Source organism: Ammospiza caudacuta, chromosome 5 (genome assembly GCF_027887145.1).
Source record: "Ammospiza caudacuta isolate bAmmCau1 chromosome 5, bAmmCau1.pri, whole genome shotgun sequence".
Lineage (NCBI taxonomy): Eukaryota > Metazoa > Chordata > Aves > Passeriformes > Passerellidae > Ammospiza > Ammospiza caudacuta.
Genome location: NC_080597.1, coordinates 36,266,220 through 36,290,345, shown reverse-complemented (window position 1 = coordinate 36,290,345; position 24,126 = coordinate 36,266,220). Strand labels below are relative to the sequence as shown.

The 24,126-nt window shown below is 37.7% G+C and overlaps 2 protein-coding genes across 3 annotated transcripts in view; one reads left to right on the top strand and one right to left on the bottom strand.

Moving 5' to 3' along the window:
- The window catches only part of CEP290 (centrosomal protein 290), a 48,167-nt gene extending 43,468 nt beyond the window's left edge, over positions 1–4,699 (bottom strand). Inside the window, exons 1-8 of the mRNA XM_058804462.1 lie at positions 4,515–4,699; positions 2,400–2,456; positions 1,755–1,879; positions 1,539–1,616; positions 1,025–1,094; positions 784–830; positions 353–496; positions 108–161 (exon numbers count right to left, since the gene is read on the bottom strand). Of these exons, the coding sequence (XP_058660445.1) occupies positions 108–161; positions 353–496; positions 784–830; positions 1,025–1,094; positions 1,539–1,616; positions 1,755–1,856 (495 nt within the window). The 5' untranslated portion in view covers positions 1,857–1,879; positions 2,400–2,456; positions 4,515–4,699. The remainder of the gene's footprint in view (positions 1–107; positions 162–352; positions 497–783; positions 831–1,024; positions 1,095–1,538; positions 1,617–1,754; positions 1,880–2,399; positions 2,457–4,514) is intronic.
- A 152-nt stretch (positions 4,700–4,851) lies between these two features.
- The window catches only part of TMTC3 (transmembrane O-mannosyltransferase targeting cadherins 3), a 29,478-nt gene continuing 10,203 nt past the window's right edge, over positions 4,852–24,126 (top strand). The window contains exons 1-8 of one of the 2 annotated variants that reach the window (XM_058804632.1): positions 4,852–4,939; positions 12,232–12,347; positions 12,935–13,151; positions 14,242–14,460; positions 18,232–18,331; positions 19,038–19,153; positions 20,774–20,946; positions 21,771–22,023. In XM_058804632.1, coding sequence (XP_058660615.1) covers positions 12,963–13,151; positions 14,242–14,460; positions 18,232–18,331; positions 19,038–19,153; positions 20,774–20,946; positions 21,771–22,023 — 1,050 coding nt within the window. In that variant the 5' untranslated portion in view covers positions 4,852–4,939; positions 12,232–12,347; positions 12,935–12,962. Of the gene's footprint in view, positions 4,940–5,461; positions 5,574–12,231; positions 12,348–12,934; positions 13,152–14,241; positions 14,461–18,231; positions 18,332–19,037; positions 19,154–20,773; positions 20,947–21,770; positions 22,024–24,126 lie in introns of those variants that run through there. The other variant, XM_058804633.1, reaches the window with a different exon arrangement.

Sequence of the window (24,126 nt, the reverse complement as noted above, 5' to 3'; positions counted from 1 at the left end):
AATGTTCCAAAATTAAACATCACACAAAAAATTATAAATACAGAAATATAGTAGTATATTTATAAAAAATTTAAAAATACAGTAAATCAGCAATAATTTTTGCTAACCTCTCTCCTGAATCTGATGTTTTCATTTTCAGCATCTTCAATTCGAAGAGAAAGCTACAAGACAGAAAACTTTATAAGCATCACTGACACCACAAAGAACTCCAGAAACAAAAAAACAAATGCACAGCAATCCTGTGTCATCAGTGTTTTCTTTCTTTTTTTTCAGATGCTTTTTTCAGAATATCAACTTCTCAAAATATTTGACAGAACAGCTTCTAGAGATGTCAAGCTCAAGTCCTTCATACCTGTTCATTCACTTTCTTCTCCTTTTCCAACTCTTTTTCTGTATCTGTTAACAGTCTCTCTTTTTGTTCCAATTGCTTCTCCAGTTGGTGGATCTCATCACGCAAAAAACGAGTATCACGACCACCAGCAGACTTTTGTGCCATCTTATAAGCATTAAAATAACATTATAAATACAGTAGATATTCAAAGTAGAAAGAACTAAAAAAAACAAAGCAGATACTAAGACTAAAATAAATGGGATTTTTCAAGTGCAAAAAAACTCAAGTAATTCTTCAGCTAAGACTGGTGCATATTCAAAAAACAATAAAAAGCATTTGCTAAAATGTAGGGCTATTTCATAACTTTACAAGACTAAATACAAGTCTAAAATAAAATAATTAAAAAGACACCACCAGAGCACTCTATACACTAACAAAATTTGAAAACATACCTCTAATTCATTTTGAAGTTTCACCAGCTTGGTTTTAAAACTATTTTCTGTTAAAATAGAACAGATACAGTGAATTACCCAATAAGGTAAAAAACACAATACATTAAAGCAACTGACTTCAGAGCAGTTGGTATTTTGTCCAGTTCTCTAAACCTTAGAAAAAGCCACAAAACAGCAAGAACAAAAACCTAAAAACATATTTAACAAATCTTTTAGGAACAGCATAAAAAAGCTGGCTTACCACATTTAGCTTGCTCCTCCCCAGCTTTTTCAACTTCTTCTAGTGCAAGTTCTACCTCTTGAGCTTTCATCTGAGAAAAGAAACATAGCAAGCAAAGAAGAAATATTTACTACTACCATAAATTAAAAGATTGTTCCATAGACCGTATGTTTAGAACATATTTATTTTGAGAAATTTATTTGCATTTTCCATTTATCTAACTATGTTATTCCAATTCACTTCACTTCCCACTACTAAATTCCAACAGCTACACAAGAAAGTACTCTGGTGCAAGCACCCACTTGACATATAAATTACCTTAGGAGTAAGCAGTATTTTCACGAACAGGAGAAAAAAAGATGCTTCAATTTAAACAAAAAACAAACAAACAAACAAAAAAAACCCAACCAAACAAAAAAAAAAACAACAAAACAACCAAACCAAAACACAAAAACCCGAACAAAAAACAAACAAAAACACACAAAACAAAACAAATGCATTTGCAGAATTGAAGAAAGTAAGCCTTAATACAAACCTTCAGTAGTGACTGAGTAATTTTAAAAAGGTGTATCGTCTTTTCTGGACTTTCAGTTTTTAAGTCTTTCCCATCAACCTAACGAAAGAGACAAATGTCGTTTTACACTCATATCAATGAAATACACAAAATAAAGTTTTCATGTATGTGAAGGAGCAGAGATGATTTAGGGAAGAAGGTATGACAGAACCCTCATGTTCCCTTTTTCTCAAGCACCTTGATGATGATATCCAGCAACTTGTCGGCTAGCTCCTCTTGACGAGGCAGGGTATCTGGATCAACTTTCATGAGCTTCTTCCAATCTAAAACAGCTGCCATATTGAAGGTGGGACTTTTTTTTCCTGGAACAAAGATTAAAATAACAGTTATCAGCTATTATCAGTGCAAACCAATTTTAAGTCAAATGATTTAATGGAGGCTGGCCACTGAACACAGCAGATGATTTTAATAACTGTAACACTGATTAACATTCTGTTTACATTTTGATCTATTGCAAACTAGGAGTCTATAATAAAACCAGTTTTTCTTTAAGAATTACACCATGCAGACTCAATGAATTCTTAGAACTATCAGTGAAGATCAGAACACTCCTGAAATCTGTACTTTGATTTCAATATCCTTATTTTCTTCCCCATCTCTTAATGTGGTATTTTTAAGCCAATGAACAAACACAAAAATCATTATTTCTAATATTTAAAACACAATCAACACTTTCAGTTTCATACTGTGAACACCAACTTCTTGGCATTCTATTAAACATCATTTCTTTTTGATTAGAATACTTGAACTGACAAAGGACATTAATCAACCTGGAAACTGAGAAAAATCAGAAAGTGATGGAAAGTTTTTTCTACTGCTTACCTACAGGATATTGTGGGCCACAGTGATTTCTCACATACCTGAAAGTCAATGCAGTATCTGAAAAAGGCAGAAGGGATTGGAAATCTGGGATTATTCTGTTCTTTGGAGCTGTCTCCAGACTTTCTGATCAATATTTCAAAAAGTAAATTCTACCAAGTTTAGAACAGAACATTTTTAATCTACTTACTGCCCTAAATTATGAATATAGCACAAATGGTTAAGAAAAATTAAGAAAGAAATAAAACTAACTAGAATAGTAAATGCAGTATTATTCAAAAAGCTAATGACACAGCGGGGTATGTATTTTATAGAAAAAAAATCAAGCTCAAGCACTAATTTCAGCAATACTGTATGCTGAGCACAATATTTTGAGATCTGATCCATCATGCACCCTGTTCCCCCTTCAGCAGTCTAAAGACTCAACAACTGAAATCTCCTTTGTTAATAAAAGGCTGAAACTGGTATTACTTTCCAAAACTAATATGCCTAAGCATTCTGAAAGAAGAGCTTTCAGACTCAGAAATACAACTGTACGCTTAAGGAAGGATAAAAATGATCCTCATCCTTTCTGAATATGCGAACTACTTGAAAGGTCCCCTCTATTTACTATAGTTCTTCAGTGTTTGCTAACCATAAAACAGGCATTACATTCAATCCATGACTTCACAAGGATGACACTTTATATGCATTATTGCTTTTCTGTTTTGTCGTAATGGCAAAGGATAATACAAAGAGAATACTGGCACTTTGACTTGTTCAGTGAACTGAATACTACTTGATTTCAGCAACATACTTGTTTAAGGATCAGAGTTCTTAAACATATTTATTTTTTCTTAAGCAATGAGTTAGAAGTTTTAAATGCTCAACAATCAAAACTATTCTGAAAGCAAATACACAAACTTACACTGTCAATTGTTTCCCACCTTCCATATCTCGTGTATCTTTTTCCCTTAACTTACAAAATAATGTCCTAAGAAAATATCAGTCCTAAAATTTTATCCAAAAGGATAAAACATAACTAGATTGTACATAAACAACTGAATCCAACTTGTTGGGAGACCAGCTACAGTAAGTTAGGGGGGCACAACCCATGCACAGAGTAAAGTCCACAGTATGTACATACTGTGAGAAAATTTATTTAATTGAAAAGTTGGGGTTTTTTTTCAATCTTTGCTCATCTGTTGTCATTAAGTAAAACCCGTGGTTTTAGTAAACAGATTATCCATGTGGTGAGACGTTGAACTCATGGGTCTACAAAATGTGTGACATAGATGGGGATTTGGTATTAGTTACCACAAGATTTTCTGGACTTACTCAGGGAATCAAGCATACATAAAACGTTCAGATGTCGTAAAGTTCAGCAGTCTCAGACGGAAAAGGAAGATTGGAGGGTATGCTCAAGTACTACCAGAACATCAGTGCCCTGGTCTGACTGCAGCAAACCACGCAGAGGCAGCCAAGCTCACGTGGTGACACCTTACCATGACAGGGAGATCACGCACCACTGGGCAGAGCTGATCTTGTCCCACCAGGGTGTGTGTAATGGGCAGCAAGCACAGAGTGCCTGCACACGAGGGGACGGAGCATCAAGAAGCACCTCGCGGTGCTCTGCTATCTCCGTATTTGTTTACATGGCGTAACCCAATGTAAGCTACTTTTGACTTTCAAATTGCATTTACCCTGAGTAGGTCTGAGAATCACAAGATCTTAATTACAAAGCCCCAACCAAGAGAGGATCTTGGCAGGTTCCCATTCTCTCCTCTTTGGCACATCCCAGAAACAGGATACAGTGACAGCCCAGGATCCCTCCAGGATGCTGCTGAGACGATTTTGTCCCCGTTTCATTCCAGCTCTGCTGAACTAACAGCCTGCCTTACTCTGCAGCCGCCTTCCCAAGGAGGCGCAGCAGAGGCAGCAGCCGAGAGCAGACCGGGCGGGACGCTCCATGCCGGGCTCAGCCTGCGCCCGGACGCGCCTGCCCGGGACCCGCGGCCGGCCCGCCGCAGCGGAGCGGCCCCGCCGCCGCCCCCAGCCCGGCTGCTCCCGGGGAAGCCGCTCCGGCCGGGGGCAGCTTTTGGTCTCGTCGCCGGAGCACCCCCCGCCCCGTGGCCTCACCGCTCCCGGGGGATGACGGTGGCCGCTGCCAGGCGACGCCATCAGACTCTCCCGCGGTCGCGGATACTGTGGGCGCAGGGAAAGTCAGCCCTTCCGTGGCACCCACACACAAGCCCCACGGTGCCAATCGGGCTCTCCCAGTCCCGAGGGGCCGCCAGGCGGGCAGGACGCGATCTCGCCCGAGAGCGCCGCTTCGCCGGGGCAACGGCCCCGAGCACCACCCCCGCCACCGGGCGGGCTCCCCGGGACTACAGCTCCCGGCATGCCTCTGGGCCGACCGCCCCGCTCACCTTTTTCCCGATAGCCTCTGCGGGGCGGCGCGCATGCTCCGTGTGCGGCGGTGGCGGCGGAGCGCGCGGTGGGTGGCGGCTCCGGTGGCGGGGCCGCGGCTCCGGCGGTGGTGCCGGCGGTGGTGCCGGCCTCAGGTAGGGCGGGCACGGCGCTGCGGCCGCGCCCCGCGGCGGGCCTTGCCGAGCTGGGGGGAGGGAGGGAGGGAGGAAGGAGTGGGCCTGGTGTGGCTGCTGCCCGCGGTACTTTCGGTCCGCCGGCCGTGCCCGCCGTGGTCCGTCGGTGAGCCCCCCGCGCCTGCCGGGCTGCGGTGCGGCCGCGCCCGCTGACTGCGGCGCTTGAGCGGCGGACGGGACCGCGCCCCGGCTCTGCCGCCTCCGCCGCCCAGGCTGCCCTGCCTTGCGTGCCTCGCCCCAGCGCTGCGGGCAGCGTGCCGGCTCCTGCCCGGCCGGCGGGAGGGCTGCGGGGCTGCCCGGGTACGGGCGCGCTTCGGGGTGGGCAGGGAACGGTGGGGGCAGAAGGCGCGGGGAAAGCACGCCTATAAATTACTTGCATCCTTTGGGTACTGCTAGCCAGCAAGTCTGAGTTTTGGTAGAGGTCTGATAGCTGATAAAGTTTGGGATCCTGTGTTTTGGTTAAAGGGTTATGAAGACATGTTTTCAAATAAAAAAAGAAAGCTAGTAACCATTCCAGGCGTGTTTATCTCTTTGTAGTTGTTCGTTCAACAGCTGCGGAGAGCTGAAGTGGATTTGTTTTGTTTTGTTTTTAATGGTAAGAGAAAGGCGATTATAACGTTATCTTTGTACTTTTGTCCTTTTTTGGATTAATAATTCTTTTCAGTTTTTGTTGCTATCTCTTGATCAGTATATCCTTGATATTTAGTAGGAGACTGACAAGATGCAAGATGCCTTGCACTCCTTATAGTTATGCAGTTTGTATAGCTATGCAGTCACAGCACAACTCCTAAGACTTCTATATCTCAGTTCCATATATAGTTCCATATTGGGTGCTAAAGGCAAACTGTGTAGTTAGGGAAGGGAAAGAGACTGGGTTATATTTAATGAATGGACAATGTTACTAAAAATAAAATTAATTATGGTTAGGTGTAAAACAATGATTTCTTAGTAGCATGGACTTTCTTAGGTGTAGGAAGTGACACAGAAAATAATGGCACCTTAGCCACAAACTAAGCCTTCAGGAAATGAATCCTTCTGTGGTAGAGAAAATAATCCATTGATGCTGGAATGCTCCTGTATAGGAGGTTTTTTTTTTAATCATCTTCATCATCTTAACCAGCTGTTAATGCCAGTATAGCGATTTAATGTGCTTTATTTAATATGCATCAGCATTTTTGAGTGTTCTGTTTCAGAATCAGCAGAGAACACATTTCTACATTTACTGTTAGTGAAACCATATCTGGGTTGTAATTGTATAGTGCAGCTACTAAAGACCATTGGTGCAGAAATAAAAGGTTTTTGGATTTGACGTGGGCATTGAAACTCCAAAAGTGAAAAAAGAGTAAAAGGAATTGAAGTATTAACCCCACACACTTTAAATGAGAAAACATTTAAAATACAGCATGGCTTGGACCAAGTAAATCAGTATGTTTTGCATCATCTCACACGATGAACTTTGTGTAAGTGAATCTTCTTTTAGTGGGAATAGATACTTACAGTTCTGGAGCCAAGGAATCAAGTCAGCTCCATAGTGAGCAGTTTGACCTACTCTGATGGAAGAGTCAGGCATACATGTTAAATCACAGCTTTGATAGCAGTGTGCCCTTGCAAAGACCTAATTGAGAAACTGCACTATGAAAAGCCTAATGGAATGTTATTTAAAGTACATAAGAAATCTTATACAGACCCAGCATACTAAGTAAGGACAGAGTAGCAGAGTCTGAAGGCTGTGTTTTCAGCTTATACCTCACGTGTAGCTTTTGTTCATTTATTCTTTGGAGTAAACAAGCATACAGTTTGTGCTGTGCATTTATGGAACGGTGAGAGTGGTGATAAGTGTTATTTTAGAGACACTATTTTTGCATCAGTGAGGCCACAAAAGATGTTTTATGTAGTTGCTCTAAATAGGACGGGCATTATTTTGCTGCTGTTTGAATGTAGCAAAAACCCCCTAAAGGCTTGACATTGAAATGTGAAATTCTGTTACTGATTTAGGTTTCTGAGTTATAAAGTACAAGCTAGACCTGTGTGGTTTGTGTTTCAACTGATGTGTACCAGTTGCAATATATCTACTCACAACACATTGAAGCTAAACCAGCAGCTTAATCTTACCCATTTTAAATTGTGTTACATTTTGGTCCTTGTTTGTATCAGAGTAACCTAAAATGTCGCAGTGTTAGTCCTGCTGCCTGGTTGCCCGCAAGTTCTTTCCCCGTGGGAGATTTTCATCTGGCCTGCAGCACGTGTTCTGACTTGTATCAGAACTGCCAGTGCTCTTCTAGTTAATCCTTCAGAACCATGTGAAGAGACAGCTGAAGGCCTTCCTGAGCAGTGAAGAATGTTTCTTAGTAGTCCCATGCCTCTTGATCTGGTAGCAAAAACCTTGCAGAAGGTTTTCAAAATAAATTTTTTCTTGTTATATTTATCCTGGTATAGGATTTCAGCAAGATGAAAGGGAAATTCAGGCATGTTTTGTATCATTTCTCCTCTCATCTTCCCAAATACTTCTTGCTTTCTAGATCAGATTCAAGCCCAATCATTTAAATTTCAGCTGTGCATCTGAGTTTTTTCCTATTGGAGTTGTACCTTGTAGTGGCATGAGTAGATAAAGTTTAAGGCTTTGTTGGAAAGGCAAAATAGAAACAAAATTATGATCTCTCTGTCAGTAAACATTTGTAATAATCAGCACAAAATGTTCACTTTGACTCAGAATAAAAATAAAGGTTAGCAAGTAGGCAACACAAATTAGGATGTTAGCAAAGCCTCAAAAGATTAATTAAAAATACTGTTTTTAAGTGACTGTGCTATTTGTTTGTATATATGTGCTAATATTCATCAGTTCAGCTACCAGCTCTTAGATGAATGAGTTGCTTACCTGTTTAAAAATAAAAATAACCCTAGGAGTGATTTTAACAGCTTTTCACTTTCTTCCACCTTTGATAATTTGAAGGTTTCTGTGTGAACTGTAACCGATGTTCTAAACAGTTCAGAACCTTCAGTGATTAATAAAGTTTGTGTCTCTAGTAAATAAATCTCTAGTATTGCCTGATTATTTTTTAGTAAATTGGCATAACACGTTGTTGTTAATGCCTTTCAATCCATGCAAGTGCCATTACTCAGTAGAAGAAAAAAATTTAAATGTATGTTTAAGTTTCTAAAGTTTGACAGTCAGATGTGTCTAACAGACAAAAACATATTTGTTCCTGCAAGGGTCTTTTAACGTAAGGTGGCAGATAGCTAATGATGGAACGCTAAATAGCTTTTGCATGTTTTCAAGATTGCAGCTGTGTTCTTGCCAAGATAGACACTTGCCAATTTTTCCTAAATTGATGGACAGAAAATGGCTTCTGCACTCCCAAATTTCCCAACTGAGGATACTCTTAGAACATCATTATGCATTTTTTATTTGCAACAGAAGTTTTCTTATGCAGACTACTTCATCTTGCAACATGTGGTGTGCTAAACCATCCGTAGTGCCGTGGATTTAGTAGCAATCAGAAGGTAAGAAGACGCAGAAATGCATCTTCTTACCTTCTAAAGGTGCTTTGGCTCTTTTGGTGGTTGTTACTTGTTTTTTTGTCAGCGCATTTTTTCAGTTTTGTGAAACTTTGTTGCATTTTACTCTTGCCTGTTATTGTTGAAGATTGGATGAACTATTGGAGTGATCTCGAGAAGCTGGAACAGGATAACTATGTACTTCATGAGCCAAATGGGCTTGAGAGTGCTGGTTCTCTTCTGTCCTTTCCATTTAGCGTCTCTGTACAAATGTGAAAACGGTGCCGTGCAAAGTGCAGATTTCTGTGCCAAACAGCCTAAGAGATTTAGTCCAATGATAAGCTGTTTGGCACAGACTGGGTATTCTTTTTTTTACAGTTGGCTCTTATGACTACTGTGCATTTTCTGACTCTTAAGGTTTACCTTGCCATTCATTGTTTTCAGCTGTATATTCTTCATGACATGGTCAGATATTGTTGTAAATTAAAGCATTCAACAGAAGTCTTTTTAATAAAGTATGGGAAGTACATGTCTGTCCTGATATCATCCAGTCAAATAGTAGCTCTGTGGCTGTGTACTAAACCACAAGCTGGCAGTCATACAGCCCAAGGGCTGCTTAAGGTATCTCAGGGGCAGTCTTAGTAGCTGTGAGAGTAGCAGGTAGGTGAGATGAAAAAATAACCTGAGGGTTGGTCAGTCTCTTTGCATGTTTAGGACTAGGCAGTGATGTGGTTCTCCCTTGCAGCAAGTCTGTTTTAGCAAAGAAGTTGTTAGGCAGCATTTTGCAGGTGTTTATCAAATACATTCATCATAGGAAGTGAAGTACTGGCACTTGCAAGACCATACTTGGCTTGATCAACATGTCAGTTGGTAAGAAGGAGAATATATCCACTCACATGAGCAGCCCAGTCATATCAAGGCTCCAGCAGCCTCTTGCACGTCTGTGATTTGCAAGGTTCTCAGTCTAATATACTCCTTACATGGATTCTGTCTTTCCAACATCAAACTGATAATAGATTAGTTGATGTGAAAGTTATTTTGGTTGCCAAGAAGCAGTTGCTGTTTTCCACTGACTTTAAAGGCAGGCATACTTTTGCCTGGCTTACCAAGTACGGGTGATCTTTTATAAAGCTCTGGTTTACTTTTGCATTCTCAACGTGTTGATAATCATTGCAGGATTGGAGCTTGGAGTGTGAGGGTGGACCCAGCTACAATAGCAGGTAGGAAGTAGTGGTTCTGATTGCAAGACTTGCTCAAAATCTGCATTGTTACGCTAACATAAAGGACTGCGGGTTTTTTTTATTCCATATTTATGCTTTAGGTCAGCCAGAACATTAAAAGTACTCTGTAATCAGACCAGGTAGAAAAAAGTAATTTTCCTAACCCTGTGTATCTTTACAGTATATTTCAGGAAAATAAGACCTTAGAATGCCAGAATGCAAGTCAGAAGGAGTAAAGTACCTGTACTGCAGTTTTGTGCAATCTACAGGTTTTATGTGGCCTTACATTTCCCATTTTTCTCTTTGTGCTTAGCCTGGAAGCAGAGTGCTTGGATATGAGGGCTTTACCAGATTTCCATTATGCCTCTCAATTTTCAAGACCTGGTGCTTTAGCACACAACTAAAATTTTAGAGGGGTATGGTGTGATGATTTAAAGGTTACTAAGTTGATACAGTTCAAACAGTATGGTGGGTGACTTGCTGCTAAAACCAGAACAGTGCATTTTGTTGCATATATTCATTGCCTACAGTAAATTCAGTAAACCTGTTCAGGATTGTCTGGAGTGTCTGTGACTCAAATACTTGCCTTGAAAGACCAAGGTATAGCCATGTATTTGCATGTAGTTGTAATTTTATCTGTGATTGAAATGTGCAAAGGTGAATTGCAATAAAAGCTTCCCGTGTTAAATGTGGATATTTTCTGGAGTTCTCTGATGGTGGGCTAACCACTAAAACATGAACTTTGTATTTATCTAATATCTGAATTTATTTATGCTTAAGAGTTCCCTTTCATTCAAATGAAAACAGTATTTTCCCTACAGTTGTCGTGTAGGTAAGTGGAGCTCTGTCAGGGAGCAGCATGGTCAACAATAGTGTAGAGTGTGGAGTTCTGGATGGAAGGAATGCTAGTTCAGAGCAAAATGAAAGGCTTGTGGAAGCATCAGAATCACCTGGGATTAAGGGATAGGTATAGTAGATGTTTTGATATAGTTTTCCATGTGTGGAAAAGTGAAAACCTACTAAAATTTGAAAGAGCTAATAATTAAGGCTGGTTAAGCTTCCCATTTTGATAAGATGCAGTACTTAGGAATCAATTTTTGATTTTTTGCTAGTTGGGTAACAGTAGCTGTTTCTGAATAAGTGTTAAAACACCTAACAAAACCTTTTCTTAAAGGTTGAATTTAAATAAATCTTACAGTTGGTTCTGTGTGGTAATATTACTATGTCACAGTATTTAAAATAATAAAGGCTAATATGTTGGAAAATCCTGACATGTTTATTGTAGGTCCTTTTCAGTAGAATTAGTGAACTTCAAGAAGTAGGAAGGGGACTCTTTAGAGGCTGTTGCAAAAAAGGAATTTCAAATTCTGGCAGGGTAGAAGCATATGTTTCATATCCACCTTTGAAGGGGGATCTAAAAAAGTAATGAGTTCAAGTTCAAAAGTGTATTCCTGTAGCATGCTTTGTTTTCTTTTTTTGATAAGATTTCTCTGTCTGCCAAGAGGATCGCAGACATGTTCAGTTGTAAACTTATCTTAGTGTTTCCAAGTAATTGCATCAAGCCCATGGTAGGGGGATTGGAACTAGATGATCTTTAAGGTCCCTTCCAACCCAAACCATTGTGTCATTCTATGAAAAAGGTGTCACAACATCCTTCAACATTGTGGTGTTTTTTAAATTTGTTTTTGTTAATTACAAAGGTGGTGGCAGCTTTGAAAAAAGGCTTTCTTTGTTGAAGTAACATCAATAGCCCATGCTCCAAGTACTAAAAAACCCTTAACTGCGATTATGTGAGGAACACCAAATGGTTTAGTTTGATTTCTTTGAAATTATATGTGTCCTGGTTTTCAGTTTAGCTGCACCTGCATCTTGTTGCACGTGTATTCCTTCCTGTACCTAGTTGGACTCAGTGATCCTTATGAGTCCTTTCCAGTTCAGCATGTTTTATGATAAATATGAACACAATTTTTAAAAAGCACACTAGACCAGAGAAAAAAAATCACCAGAATTTCAGGGTTTAGTACAATAAAGCAGACTGTAGCTTTCAAATAGCTCATCAGCTTTGATGTGTGAACTGTGATAAGCATAAAGCTTCAGTCATTATGTATTCATGGATCCACATAATCTGGCTAATACTAGCTGCTCTGTATCCTTACAGATGCTCCCCTTCTACAATTTGGGGGGAAACTACTCTTGTTCAGTCATGTCCATTTTCTCAAAATGAAGTTAGTGTTCAGCTGTGTAGCTTTTCAGTACCATCAGTCCCAGCAGTTGGCAGTGGTCTATGCAGATTCACTAGTGCTCAAAAGGAATACCTTTGACCTGTAGTTACCTTCTTACTCTTCTGAGGCAGAACAGTATTTTCAAACAACCCAATACACTGTAATTTCACCTTTTGATCAGTTCACCCATAGAATATTATGTAAACAGTCATAAAACTGCTGATCAATAATTTCTGGGGCTTAGGAAGTTAAGCAAGATGAGAGAAAATAATACAAGATAAAGTTAATTTTGGTTTTTTGCATACTATTTTTTTAGGCAGTAGTCTCATGAACAGTCCGTGACATCAGAGCAACTGGCAGAGTTGAGGAAAAAAATGACCTTTTCATGAACTTCTACAAAGAATGCTAATGAGCCTTGTGTGACCTTCAATGGTAAGTTTAACATTATTAATGTCCTTTACCTGTCCTTGAACCCCTGTATTTATGAAATTCTACAAGTTTCCAGTTTGTTCATCAAAATGTTTGAAGTTTGGTTTAGTTTTAATTTATTTTGAAATATTTTGAGAAACACCTTTAAATCCAAACCCCATAAATAATTGACACATTATCTGCCTCGTTGCTAACTAAGAATTTGTGTATGTTAAATTACTCAGGATTCCAGAGAACTTATTTTTCATAGTTTATCAGTTTACACCACTCTCTTGAACTGCAATAGCTGTCTGGAAAAGCTACATCACAATTTATTATCAATGCTTTTTTTTCTTTGCCCGCAAGTAAACATGAAAAGTAGCAGTGTATCTACCTTTTGTAAGGCTTTTTAAGGGTAAGATATTTTAATGAGAGTATTTCTTTTAAACACTAAACCATGTTACATGTGTGACTTGAGGAAAAACTTTTCTATCTTACTGATTTATAGGTATGGAGTATCATTAACTTGTAAAGTATTTGATGTCTTAATTTGACTTTTTAAATCAAGTTTAGTAAGTAAAACTACTCAAGTTTCTCTACGTATATTTCAGTTTCTGTCCATGAAACCTCCTTGAGAAGATGGCTGACGTAAGCCTGAAGGAAGCTGCACTAATAGTTGGTGTGGTGGCAGCCTGCTACTGGAACAGTCTCTTTTGTGGGTTTGTTTTTGATGATGTTTCAGCAATATTGGACAATAAAGATTTGCATCCTTCTACTCCATTAAGAAATCTGTTTCAGAATGACTTCTGGGGCACTCCAATGTCTGAGGTAGGTGGTTTGTGAAACACTTTGAAACGTTTAGGAAATTGAAAAAAACCTTGCAGAGTGTTTTTACACTTCTTTTCCCTAGTGTGGTTTTAACAGAACAGCTTGGATTTGATGGAATTTGGTGGTGTTAGTGTTTTGTACAATAATATCAGGAACACTTGTAGCTTATATTCTTTCCCTTTGTTCAATAAAAGAGCTGGTAAGAAGATGAAGTTGTACTTACAGCACACAGCGGCATGATGTTATTTTCTATGTAATTGCAATATCAAAATTGAACAACTCTGACCAATTTCTTTTCTCTTTTCAAATTAGTTATTGCCATGAAAGGGCATTTATTTCTGAATGCAACCTGGAAGGAAAATAAAACTTAAACAACAAAGCTTGGGATTAGGATATTGACTCCTTTAAATTTATTTAAGTATATATATATAGATAGATAGATAGATAGATAGATAGATAGATAGATATGAATTCAGAGTTTCTGATTTGTAATCATATAGAGTGGCTGTGTATTATCTGAAAAGCTGCATTGGCATTGAGGCTCTTGATAAACATTGTTAAATGGCAATAGCTAAAGGATTTTGATACCATTTTAAAAGTCACACATGGTGTTATTGCTGAGCAAATGAATAAAAATTCTCTCCCATTCATACATTCTCTGCTTATCAAGGCATTCCACTTTATAATCTTTTCTTATGTTCATAACCTACAGGGTTAGTTCCTTGTGACATACTATTTGCTAGGTCTGTAAATAGACTCTGATACATAATTTTCATATAACCCTGTAACCAAAGCTTCTAGATGCCATTTAGTTCTGTATTCATTGCGAGTTAAAAAGGTTCCTAAATTCCCCCAGTGAAGTTTCAAGTAGTATGTTTTTACTGAAAAAAATCCTTAACCACATCTAGAGGAAAAAGCTTTTTTTTTTTCTTTTGCCTTTTTTTGGGCTACTGATTTTCAAATCTTTGTTTTGAAGGTAGATGCCTGACAGTGGAAGGAGATTTAGATATGGAAAGGTGTTTAGGAAGGTATTTTGGAGTGAAAGTAATTTTGTAAGTTAGTGGTGACTATTTTATTTGTTTTCTTTCAGGAGAGGAGTCATAAATCTTATCGTCCCCTTACAGTTCTAACGTTTCGCTTAAACTACTTGTTCAGTGAGTTAAATGCAGTTTCTTACCACTTTCTAAATCTGGTCTTTCATGTGGTGGTTTGCATAGTCTTCCTCAAGGTCTGTAAGCTCTTCCTGGACAACAGGAGCAGTGTAGTTGCATCCTTGCTCTTCGCAGTGCACCCAATACATACTGAAGCGGTAGGTACAGCTGTAATGTGCTTAATTTGTTTGAACTGTGTTAATTAAACTTAAATTTCATGGTGTTTGTATCTGCTTGTATATATATATAACTTCAGAAAGTATGATTTTATTTGTACTTAATTTTTCCTTTGCAGTGAGTGGTGGAAGTGACAAATTTCCATGCTCAAGAGTTGTTTTATATTACATGCAACTACTGGAAAATAATTAAAGAAACATGAATTTAGTTACTGAATAATTTAGGCCTCTGCTATTCATGTTGGCTTTTATGACTTCAGTTTACGTAGACATTTGTGTTCTGTGATGATTCATACAGTATCCTATTTTGCAAATACTATGAATGCCTCTCAATGCATTTCCAGAACCCCTTGTGGCTAATCACCATGCCTGTTCTGTCTGCTTTCTTTTATGTCAGTTGTCTGTCTCAGTGGGATTTTCTCTAGGATTGTTATTCCTATGCTATAGCCGGCTTAGGCCCAATTCTGTTTAAACCTTCCATTTTTTAACATAAAGCATGCCAGGAAGAAGAAATACATTTCGCTTCTCTCTTCTTTTCTTTGATTCTGAAGGAATTCTTCACTGCTATTTAAAAAAAAAACCAAAAAGCTTTGTTTGTACAAGGTTTCTGATTATATACTTTTTAACGGCCAGCCAGGCTTGCAATGTTGTGGAGGAAATGAACTCTTGTGATCACTATTCATTAGATTTCTTTCTGCCAGAAAATCTGATAAAGCAGACGTCTGGCATTTTCTGCTGTTATTTCTGCTCCCCTTCAATTTGCTTTCCTGGATTTCAGTACACAGGTATTGCAAAGCCCTGTCTCTTTCTTTTTTTAAAATAGTATTAGCTTATTTTCAGAAAACTGAAAATGTTTGAATCTTTTGCTGCTTTGAAGATTATACCACTTTATTGAGTGGAAGGAGTTTTTTTGGGTAGGGAACTGGGGAACAGAGTCTTTTGATTGTAATAAAATGAGAGGGCTTTATGTTCTAATTTTTTGGTCCTGATTTTTTGGGTAAAGAGTTTGCATCTATCTCTTATTCACTAGTAGTACAGATCCCTTTAAGCAATAATTAAGAAACCTACATCTTTGCATTTTGAGCAAATTTTACAGGAATTGAGTTGATAAAGTTGGTTGTTATTTAAGCTACTAATATGTCCTTGCTAGAAGTTAATGGAATGTTTAAAATGAGGAAGTTCGGCACCAAAAAATTCCTGCTTGCTCCAAAGCAGGAAACCCCGGCTTTGGAGAGGAGTTTTAAAGGAGTTTGCACCAACCCCTTTAAAAACTTGGATAAAATATGAGTTAAAAAAATTAAATTCTTTATTTAATTTGGTTTTCTGGTTCTTTGAAAAACCATGCTTTAAATTGCTGAATTTGGCTTTACCTCTTTGTAGTAAATGTGACGGGATCTTTGCAGCAGCGCTAGCAAGTTTCCAGTGACTTAGGTTAGTGGCTCACAGGTTAGATCAGCCAGGGTAATTTTATCACTTCAATTCCAAATTTCAGTGATTCTTCATTATGATTGAACTTTCAGATTCTGCCTCAAGTGGCAAGTAGCACAGATGCTTTTAGTGCTGTGCCATCAGAGTTAGTAAGAAGTAGCGTGCAGGTCCTACAACCCGTTGTGTAACAGAAGCTCATTGTGTAAGGCAGAGCGTGTGTAAGGCCTGGTGTCGGCCACGTGAGGGCGCTGCAACACAAGGATCGCTACAAGCTGCTGCTGGCTGGGAACACCGCCGAGCGCAATTCTAGTTCAGTCCCCCTGCTGTTGTACCCCGGTACTCACTGAAGAGTTAGATAAGGGCTTGCTTGCTTCTTACCCTCACCTCTTTCAGTGTGTAAAAAGAACAAATGGAAGTTTCCTTACGCAGAAAAGAGGAAGTAATAATGTTAGGTGTATGTTAGATGTATGTTTGGACTAGGATTTTTGGATTTTTATCTTTTAAAAGTATAATTGAAAGGTATTTGGTCTTAATTCCTTTAAATTAATCTCTTACTTATTAATCACCTGTACAGGAGTTTGAAACAGCAGATACAATACATAAATATTTCAATCCTTTGCCTATCTTAAGATAAACAGTTTTTTCCTGGAAAAGTTATCAGAGCGGGATAAGTAGAAGATAATTTTCTGCTTGAGTTAAGAAGGAGCTAGGCTCTTGCAGTGATATCTGTTTTTCTGAGGAAGACGTTTTTAGGACATGAGTTGAATCAACAGCCCCATAGATTCATCTGTCCTTATCTTTACAATTCAAGTTCAGTCTTGCTAACTGCTTTGCTACTGTTCTGGCCAGAAGTATGTAAACCACCTTTATAACTACAGGATATCAACTAACGTCGTGAGTGCTGGAATTTTCTCTCATAAGTCACGTTTGTATCCAGAAATAGAACCTCTCTTTTGTTGGCAGTCAACTGTGGAGGCACACCAACATGCTTTATTAATGTTCTCTTTCAACTGATCTACAGATAAAGTTCTCTTTAATGTCTTAATGCTAGACAATTTTGGATTCCAGACCAGGAATCTTTGAAACATCTTAAGATATTTTGGAAACAAATACTTAGGTGCTCTTCAAAATATTAACACAAACTGTAGTGTCTTACCAATGGTGAAACATGCTCTCTCTGTGCGTGATTCAGTGAATCCTTTGGTAAACATACTGTAGTCCTAAGAGAAATACTAGAGTATGATTTCAGATTCAGATTAGAATGCTTTTCTTTACACTGTGACCTTGGGTACTGAGTTACTTTCTCATTTTATGCTGTGCTGGATCAATCATGCTTGACCAAGAATGTACTAGCAATAAAATTTTCTAGCTGGGTCCAGATGGAAAAAAGTCAGTTTTCAGCATCGTCATAGTTAAATCATGAGCTATGCAGTTTCCTTAGCTAAATATGACCATCTGCCTAGGGACAACATGCTATTTTTCAGCCATGTTACTTGTAAAAATTCGGAAGCAGTCAGAGGCACTACACAAGAGGACAAGTGAGGAAGAATGGTGGTCCCAGAAGGTGCTGTAGGCAGCACAGTGGCTACTGCAATAACCATGAGCATAATGACCTGTCTTCCATAGCTGAGTGTTGGTTTCACTTCAGCATTTTTTGAAAACAGTTTTCGACATGGGAATGAGTGTATTTCTTTGGGGATTCTGAAAGAACCCTTTGCCATATGCATTTTAACTCTTCTCTGAATTTCATAAAATCCACTCCTCACTGTCTCATCAAGGGAAGAGAAGTTGTGATTGAACACTGAGGCAGAAATGTTGAGTACCTCAGCCTTCTCCTTGTCCATTGTTATCAGTTTTTTCAGTACTGTTGGTGTGGGGAGGTACACCTCTGACATTCCTTTTCTGGTTAACCTACCTGTAGAAGCCTTTCTTGTTATTCTTTATGTCCCTTGCCATGTTCAGTTCCAGCTTTGCCTGGGCCTTCCACACTCCATCTCTGCACAGCTGAGCTTTGTCCCAAGTTGCCAGTCCTCACCTCCTCTGTCTGGGCATTTGCTTCTTTCACTTTAGTTTGACCAACAGTTCTCTACTCAACAACACTGACCTCTTACTCTTCTTACCCAATTTCTTGCTCCTGGGGATTGGTAACTCCTGTGTTCTATGGAATACTTCCTTAGAGATCTGCTATCTATATAATAATAAATATCTAGTAACATAAATGGCATACCTAGATTATTAATAAAAACTCAATAAATGCTATCTTAAAATATCAAATAACAATAAATACTTTAAAAAAATTAAGTTTTTTTTTCTTTTATTTTTCAGGTAACTGGAGTTGTGGGCAGAGCAGAGCTTTTATCGTCTATTTTTTTCCTAGCTGCTTTTTTGTCATACACAAAGTCTAAAGGTCCGGATAATACCATAGGTAAATGATTGACAAATAGAGATATAATTCAGTTTCTTTACCACTGATAAAAATGCTCTTAAAACCATAATAGAGGTGAACTGGTTATTCAGCAAGTGTGTACCAAAACTCCTTCAGAGCTAAGATACCCATATAATACTACTTTCCATTATAAATTGCATTTTTTTCCCCAAGACTTAGGCAGTTCTTTAATGCCTTCTTAGTTTATAGCACCTACCCTAGGATATTCTTGCACTGACTTTTATTACTGCAATTTAAGTGGAATTGTGCTGAGGTGCCTCAGATGATCAGTCACAAGTAAACTCCAAAGTTTCAGTGCAGATAAAGGAGGCTTCCATCTTTGCCAGAGTCAGATTGACATAGTGAGAAGCCATGACTCCCTATAAAGTATTCCGTTTGAAAAAGTGCTCTGGTGATTTAGGAAATACTGACATATTTTGTTTTGCTTATTATAAATTAGTCTTTTACCCTTCATCTATTTTATTCAGTTTAAGGGAGGCAATTTTAATATTGGTGCGTGTGTATTATTATCTGTAGAGTAAAAGTGGTCATCTTTCATAAGACATTACATATACTCAAAATATTTACAGAACATAGCATATTCAGATGTGAGGAGTCAAAGCCTTCACTTTTTAAAGTAATTTAGTTTACTAAATGTGTTTTTTGTAAGATGGAACATTTTCAATAATATCTTCTTTATTTGCAGTGTGGACACCAATTGCAGTGACTGTATTTCTAGTAGCTGTTGCAACACTGTGTAAAGAACAAGGAATAACAGTGGTGGGGATATGCTGTGTGTATGAAGTCTTTATTGCTCAAGGGGTAAGCTGTTGAAAAATAAAGTGGATTCCTGTTATGAGACATTAAGTACTTTGAAGCATCATATTTGGCACTGATCTTTCTCAGTTAAGGTTAACTCAATAGTTCTGTTACATTTTTCAGATTTTGTGGAGTCCATTGATTTTTGACAGTTAACAGTGAGGGAATCAAATAATTTCCAAGTTGTCCTTTACGTGCCATGCGGAGATGTTAGCAAATATACTCAGTAACGACTTGACAGGTCTTAATGGAAGCCTTTGGTTTTAACTGACTGAGATTTGCAAATCCTAACTTGTAACAGTCTTGATTAAAGTTTGAGGTGCATGAAGATGGAGGATTATTTGGTTTTAATCCCTGTAGTAAAAATAGAGAACATCTTATATACAAATTCATTTCATCATTTTCTATTGAGTAACCAAATACTTTAGAGTAGTCCTATTTGAATAACTAATATTCTTAAGGAATTTGTTGTTCTAAGAATACTGTTATCTGATATATTTCATTTTAAGCATTGATAAGCCTTTAAATTAATTGTGACTTTTCCTTAAAGAAACAAGATTCTCCTGCATTTCAATAATTCTAGACTTTTCAATAACCAAAATAAATTAAAAATTAAAATTTAACATTCCATATTTTAAGAAGATTTTATAGTTGTTTCTTAATTGCTTGCTGGAAAATTTTGCCAAAAATGCACCAATAAAAGCCAAAAGATTGTCGATCCTGGGGACACATAATCAAGGCCGAAATACCAGACTCACATAGATGTCTTAGTAACTATTGCCTTTGCAGGTCTAGTGAATTAAAATACAATTTTCTAGCTGGATTTTTAAGGAAATCACCAATACGTGACTGGTGTTCAACCCACTCTTCCTTTCTTCTAGTAACTTTTGATCTGATCTTCAATTTCACTGAAGTTTAATAAGGTTGTGTAAGTCATTTGAGTAGGAAAGCTAAAATGCAAACTGAGGCTTCTTCTGAAAGCACAGGTGTTACATGAACTTAGATTTTTACCTGTCCTCAAAAACTTTTCAGTTTCTCTAGTTTAGCCAGCCGGTATATGTGAATCAATAAATCATCACCAGCAGAAGTCATGAAAACAAAGGGAAAGAGGTACACTGAGAAGAAATTAGCTTATGTAATGAGAAACTGTGCAAGGTTATGATGTTCATGAGGCAAGGAGGGATGACTTACTGCAGTAGTGGCATAAAATAGAAAGCCAGGGCTAATCAGGAAGCAAATTGTATTTCTGTCATTCGTAAGGAATTTTGTTTATAGAGGGGCTGATAATTCTGAAAATAGTGATTTTTCTTCTTGAGAGTTCCTTTTGTGGTTTTGATTCATTTGTTCAAGCCTCTGAAGATGGTACAATTTTTTGATCTGTCAGCACAAAATAGCTATGGGTGTACAGGTTCAGCTGTGATAGTGTTAGCAAGAATACTTGACTAGTTTATTAGAATGGAGACCTGATTCTGGGGACTTGTCATAAGGATACTAAGAAGCTGAATTAATTAACTGTTAGGAGCAGACGTTTACAGAAAACCAAGGAAAAAAAGTATTAGCTCATATTTATCTGAGGAACTAATGAATACTCTGTCTGATTATACACCATTTTTTAATTTGCAGTACACCTTGCCAGCATTATTGGACACAGCTGTACAGATTCTTCGAGGAAAGGGCAGTATTCCTTTCTCTATGCTCCAAACACTGTTGAAGCTCATAGTCCTAATGTTCAGTACACTCCTGCTTGTAGTTGTCAGAGTCCAGGTTATCCAGTCTCAGCTTCCAGTGTTTACAAGGTAATAGTAAAGTGTTTCTTATTTACAGTTGTTTATAAATAAGATGTGACTTAATGAAGTCGGAATGAAATAGCCAAAAATATATGAACTTAAGTGTTATTCACCTGTTTCAATATTAGTATTCAGTGTCTGTACAATATTGCATTTTTTGTGAAGTTGCTAAATGATATATTTCAGCAACTGTTGAATAAAATGTTCAAAATACTGAGCTATCTTGGCAGGCAGCCATTTAAAAAAGTTTACAGTTGATAGTTTATCTTAATAATTCAGAAATTAAATGTCTTATTGCTTAAATATTTTTGTCTCTTTATTTGAACCTTATCTGAATTCTCCAAACCTCTTAAATTTTTCCTCTTCTACATACAGAATATATTTTACATTTTATGTAATATGCAGAAACCATTGTTGTCTTCAGATAGACTGCTTGAAGATGTATATGAATGATGTTAGAACTGAAAGACTAATTTATCTTGAGCTTGAGCAATATAGAAACACAAGAATCTAGAACTGTCCCTGAAAAATTCAGACGAACTATTAAAAACATGAACAAGGACCACTGAACTCAACTTGAGATGTAAATCATTCTGTTTCTTCAAACTTATGTTGATTATATCCCAAAACAGTTTCATAAACATGGAGGAGGTCTGTCCCTCTCTTCAGTGAATCACTGTGCATGGTTTCACACCTGACAAATGCAGGAAGAGTAGGATATTTTATGTCTGTAATTAGTAGTTCTAGCTATGACTCTAAAGTTTGCAACAAAGTGAATCAACATCATATCTTTCTTCATTAAAAGCTCCTTTTTCTCCTTTCTTTTGCTTTAGGTTTGATAACCCAGCTGCTGTTAGTCCATCCCCAGCAAGACAGCTGACTTTCAACTACCTCCTCCCTGTAAATGCTTGGCTTCTTCTCAATCCCTCAGAATTATGCTGCGACTGGACAATGGGAACTATTCCTCTTGTGGAGTCTTTGTTAGATGTTAGAAATATTGCCACCCTTACCTTCTTTTGCTTTCTGGGATCTTTGATGGTCTTCAGTCTCCGATACCCCGGAGATTCCTCCAAGACAGTATTGATGGTATGAATGATGCCCTGGTTTTGTCCTTTTGTTAAGAGCAAGTGGCTCAGGTTGTATGGTCAGATGTGTAATCTGCTGTGATCCAGAGATACTATGTGTATCTCGCCTTTTAGGCTAGAATGAACGCCTAAGAGGAGAATTGTCTGGTGACGAAACTGCTAAATTGCAATTAAGTATGTGACTCTGTTAGAGATGAGAATAAATATGCCCCTTGTTAGGTATTTGTAAACTGTATTGCAGCCTTTCTCAGATATTCAGAGCTCAACTGGCACATGGTGGCTTTCAATAGAATTTAAATTTTTCAAGGACCAGAATGCATTTTCATCCTGCAAGCTGTCTACTTTGTTTAAATGTCAGTAGTCATGATGTGTATTTAGCAAAAGATTTGATTTTCTTTCTCATAGGTGTAAAAGAAAGGACATATTTTTGCATTTAGGAATAAGTTTCCACTTTTGTTATTGTTATTTTGTTTTTCTTCTTAAGTTGTTTTCATATTATGAAAAACTAATTTTGTCAAGCTGTAAAATCAGTTCCTGTATCTGTTCAGTATTATATATGATCTTGAAACTGAGATGGATTAATAGAAAAGAATATTTTGGAAGAAATGGGAAGGATCAAAGGAGCTGGTATTTTTGGAAAAAAAAAAGTCATCAATTATTGATTCCATTGCAAATTTTTGCAAGGTGAATGATAACCTGATACCATACTTTATTAGTTCGGCGATGAAGTTATGCGTACAAAAAAATGCATGCATTTATCTTAGTCTGCTTCAGAAATAATGCATTTTTTAGTATGTTAATCAGCAAACAGAAGTTTCAGATGGGTGGTAATATTTATGCATAACCTAAGATTTAAGAAGTTCTTTGCTAAGCAGCTGACAAATTTTGATGCACTTCTAAAAGACCTAGCATTATAGTTCTGACTCATATGTTTTCTTCTTGTCTTGTCACTGGAGCAAGGCAATATATTTCCCTAGAAGACCAGTGAAAATGATATCTAGTATTGCTGATGAAATTTCTTGTCTTGAATTTGGAAACTGTGTATGAAGAGAAGAAATTATTTATATAGTAGATGTGCAAGGTGACATGCTTGGAAAAGAAGTGCCCAGCACTTCAAGTATGCAGAGTAGTTGCATTTTCCTCCTTATATAAGCTGAGGCATAAGTATTTCTTCACTGCACTGTTAGCACGAAAAATGTGTGTTGGGTGTGGTTCACTTTTTTTATAGGACAGTCCTGAATATTAAGGCTGTTTATTTCCCTGCATTTCTGTTTATTCCCTATCTGGTGAAGTTCACAAGAGGAAAGAGTTAATGGGTTTTTTAGCATACGTTGGTGTAAGTCAGTTAGGTTTTGTTTGAGGGTGGTATTTTTATATGTGTTTTTATTTCAAGTGGGTTTTATAGGAAGGATTTTCTGAGGTCATTCACTCCGGCATGCACACCTCAATGTCACCCGACACAGTATAGTCCTGGTTTAATGCAAGTTGTTTTCCTTTAATCTATACCTATGCTGTGTATATAACTTTCAATATTATGCTGATTTTCTTCAGCATTGAAGTGCCTGGGAGCAGATTTCATAGGAAATGGGAATGCAGTATTTTATATTAAATATTAATTGTTATGTGCTACAAAATGAAGCTATACGATAGGCCAAAGCCATTGATATCCCCCAAGTAATCAGTGTATTCTGTATGTTGCAAGGCTCTGTTGTGGTTTTGTTTTCATGGAGCTTAATGAAATGCTGTGGATCAGCAGCTGGGCTGTGTTAATGATCCATGTGCATATTCTTGAAATATCCTTGAAATAAGACACAAAATCTTACTTATCAATCAGTGTTGCATTTTTATATATGTAATCCTGGGTTGATTTTCAAACTGGATTATTTAACTGTTTTAGCGTGGAAGAGGCAGTTAATGTCATGCTTAACTCTAACAGCCAGTTGTACTGAAAGTTTCTAGAAAATTCCTCTTTCTTCAAAGAAAAATTCCATTTCTGTAGATTTGTTTTTATGGGGGTTTTTTTGTAACTTGAAGGCCAGATATTTTGAAATAATTATTCATGTCTTTTCTGGAACCAGAGTTTGGAAATCTGCTACTTAACAGT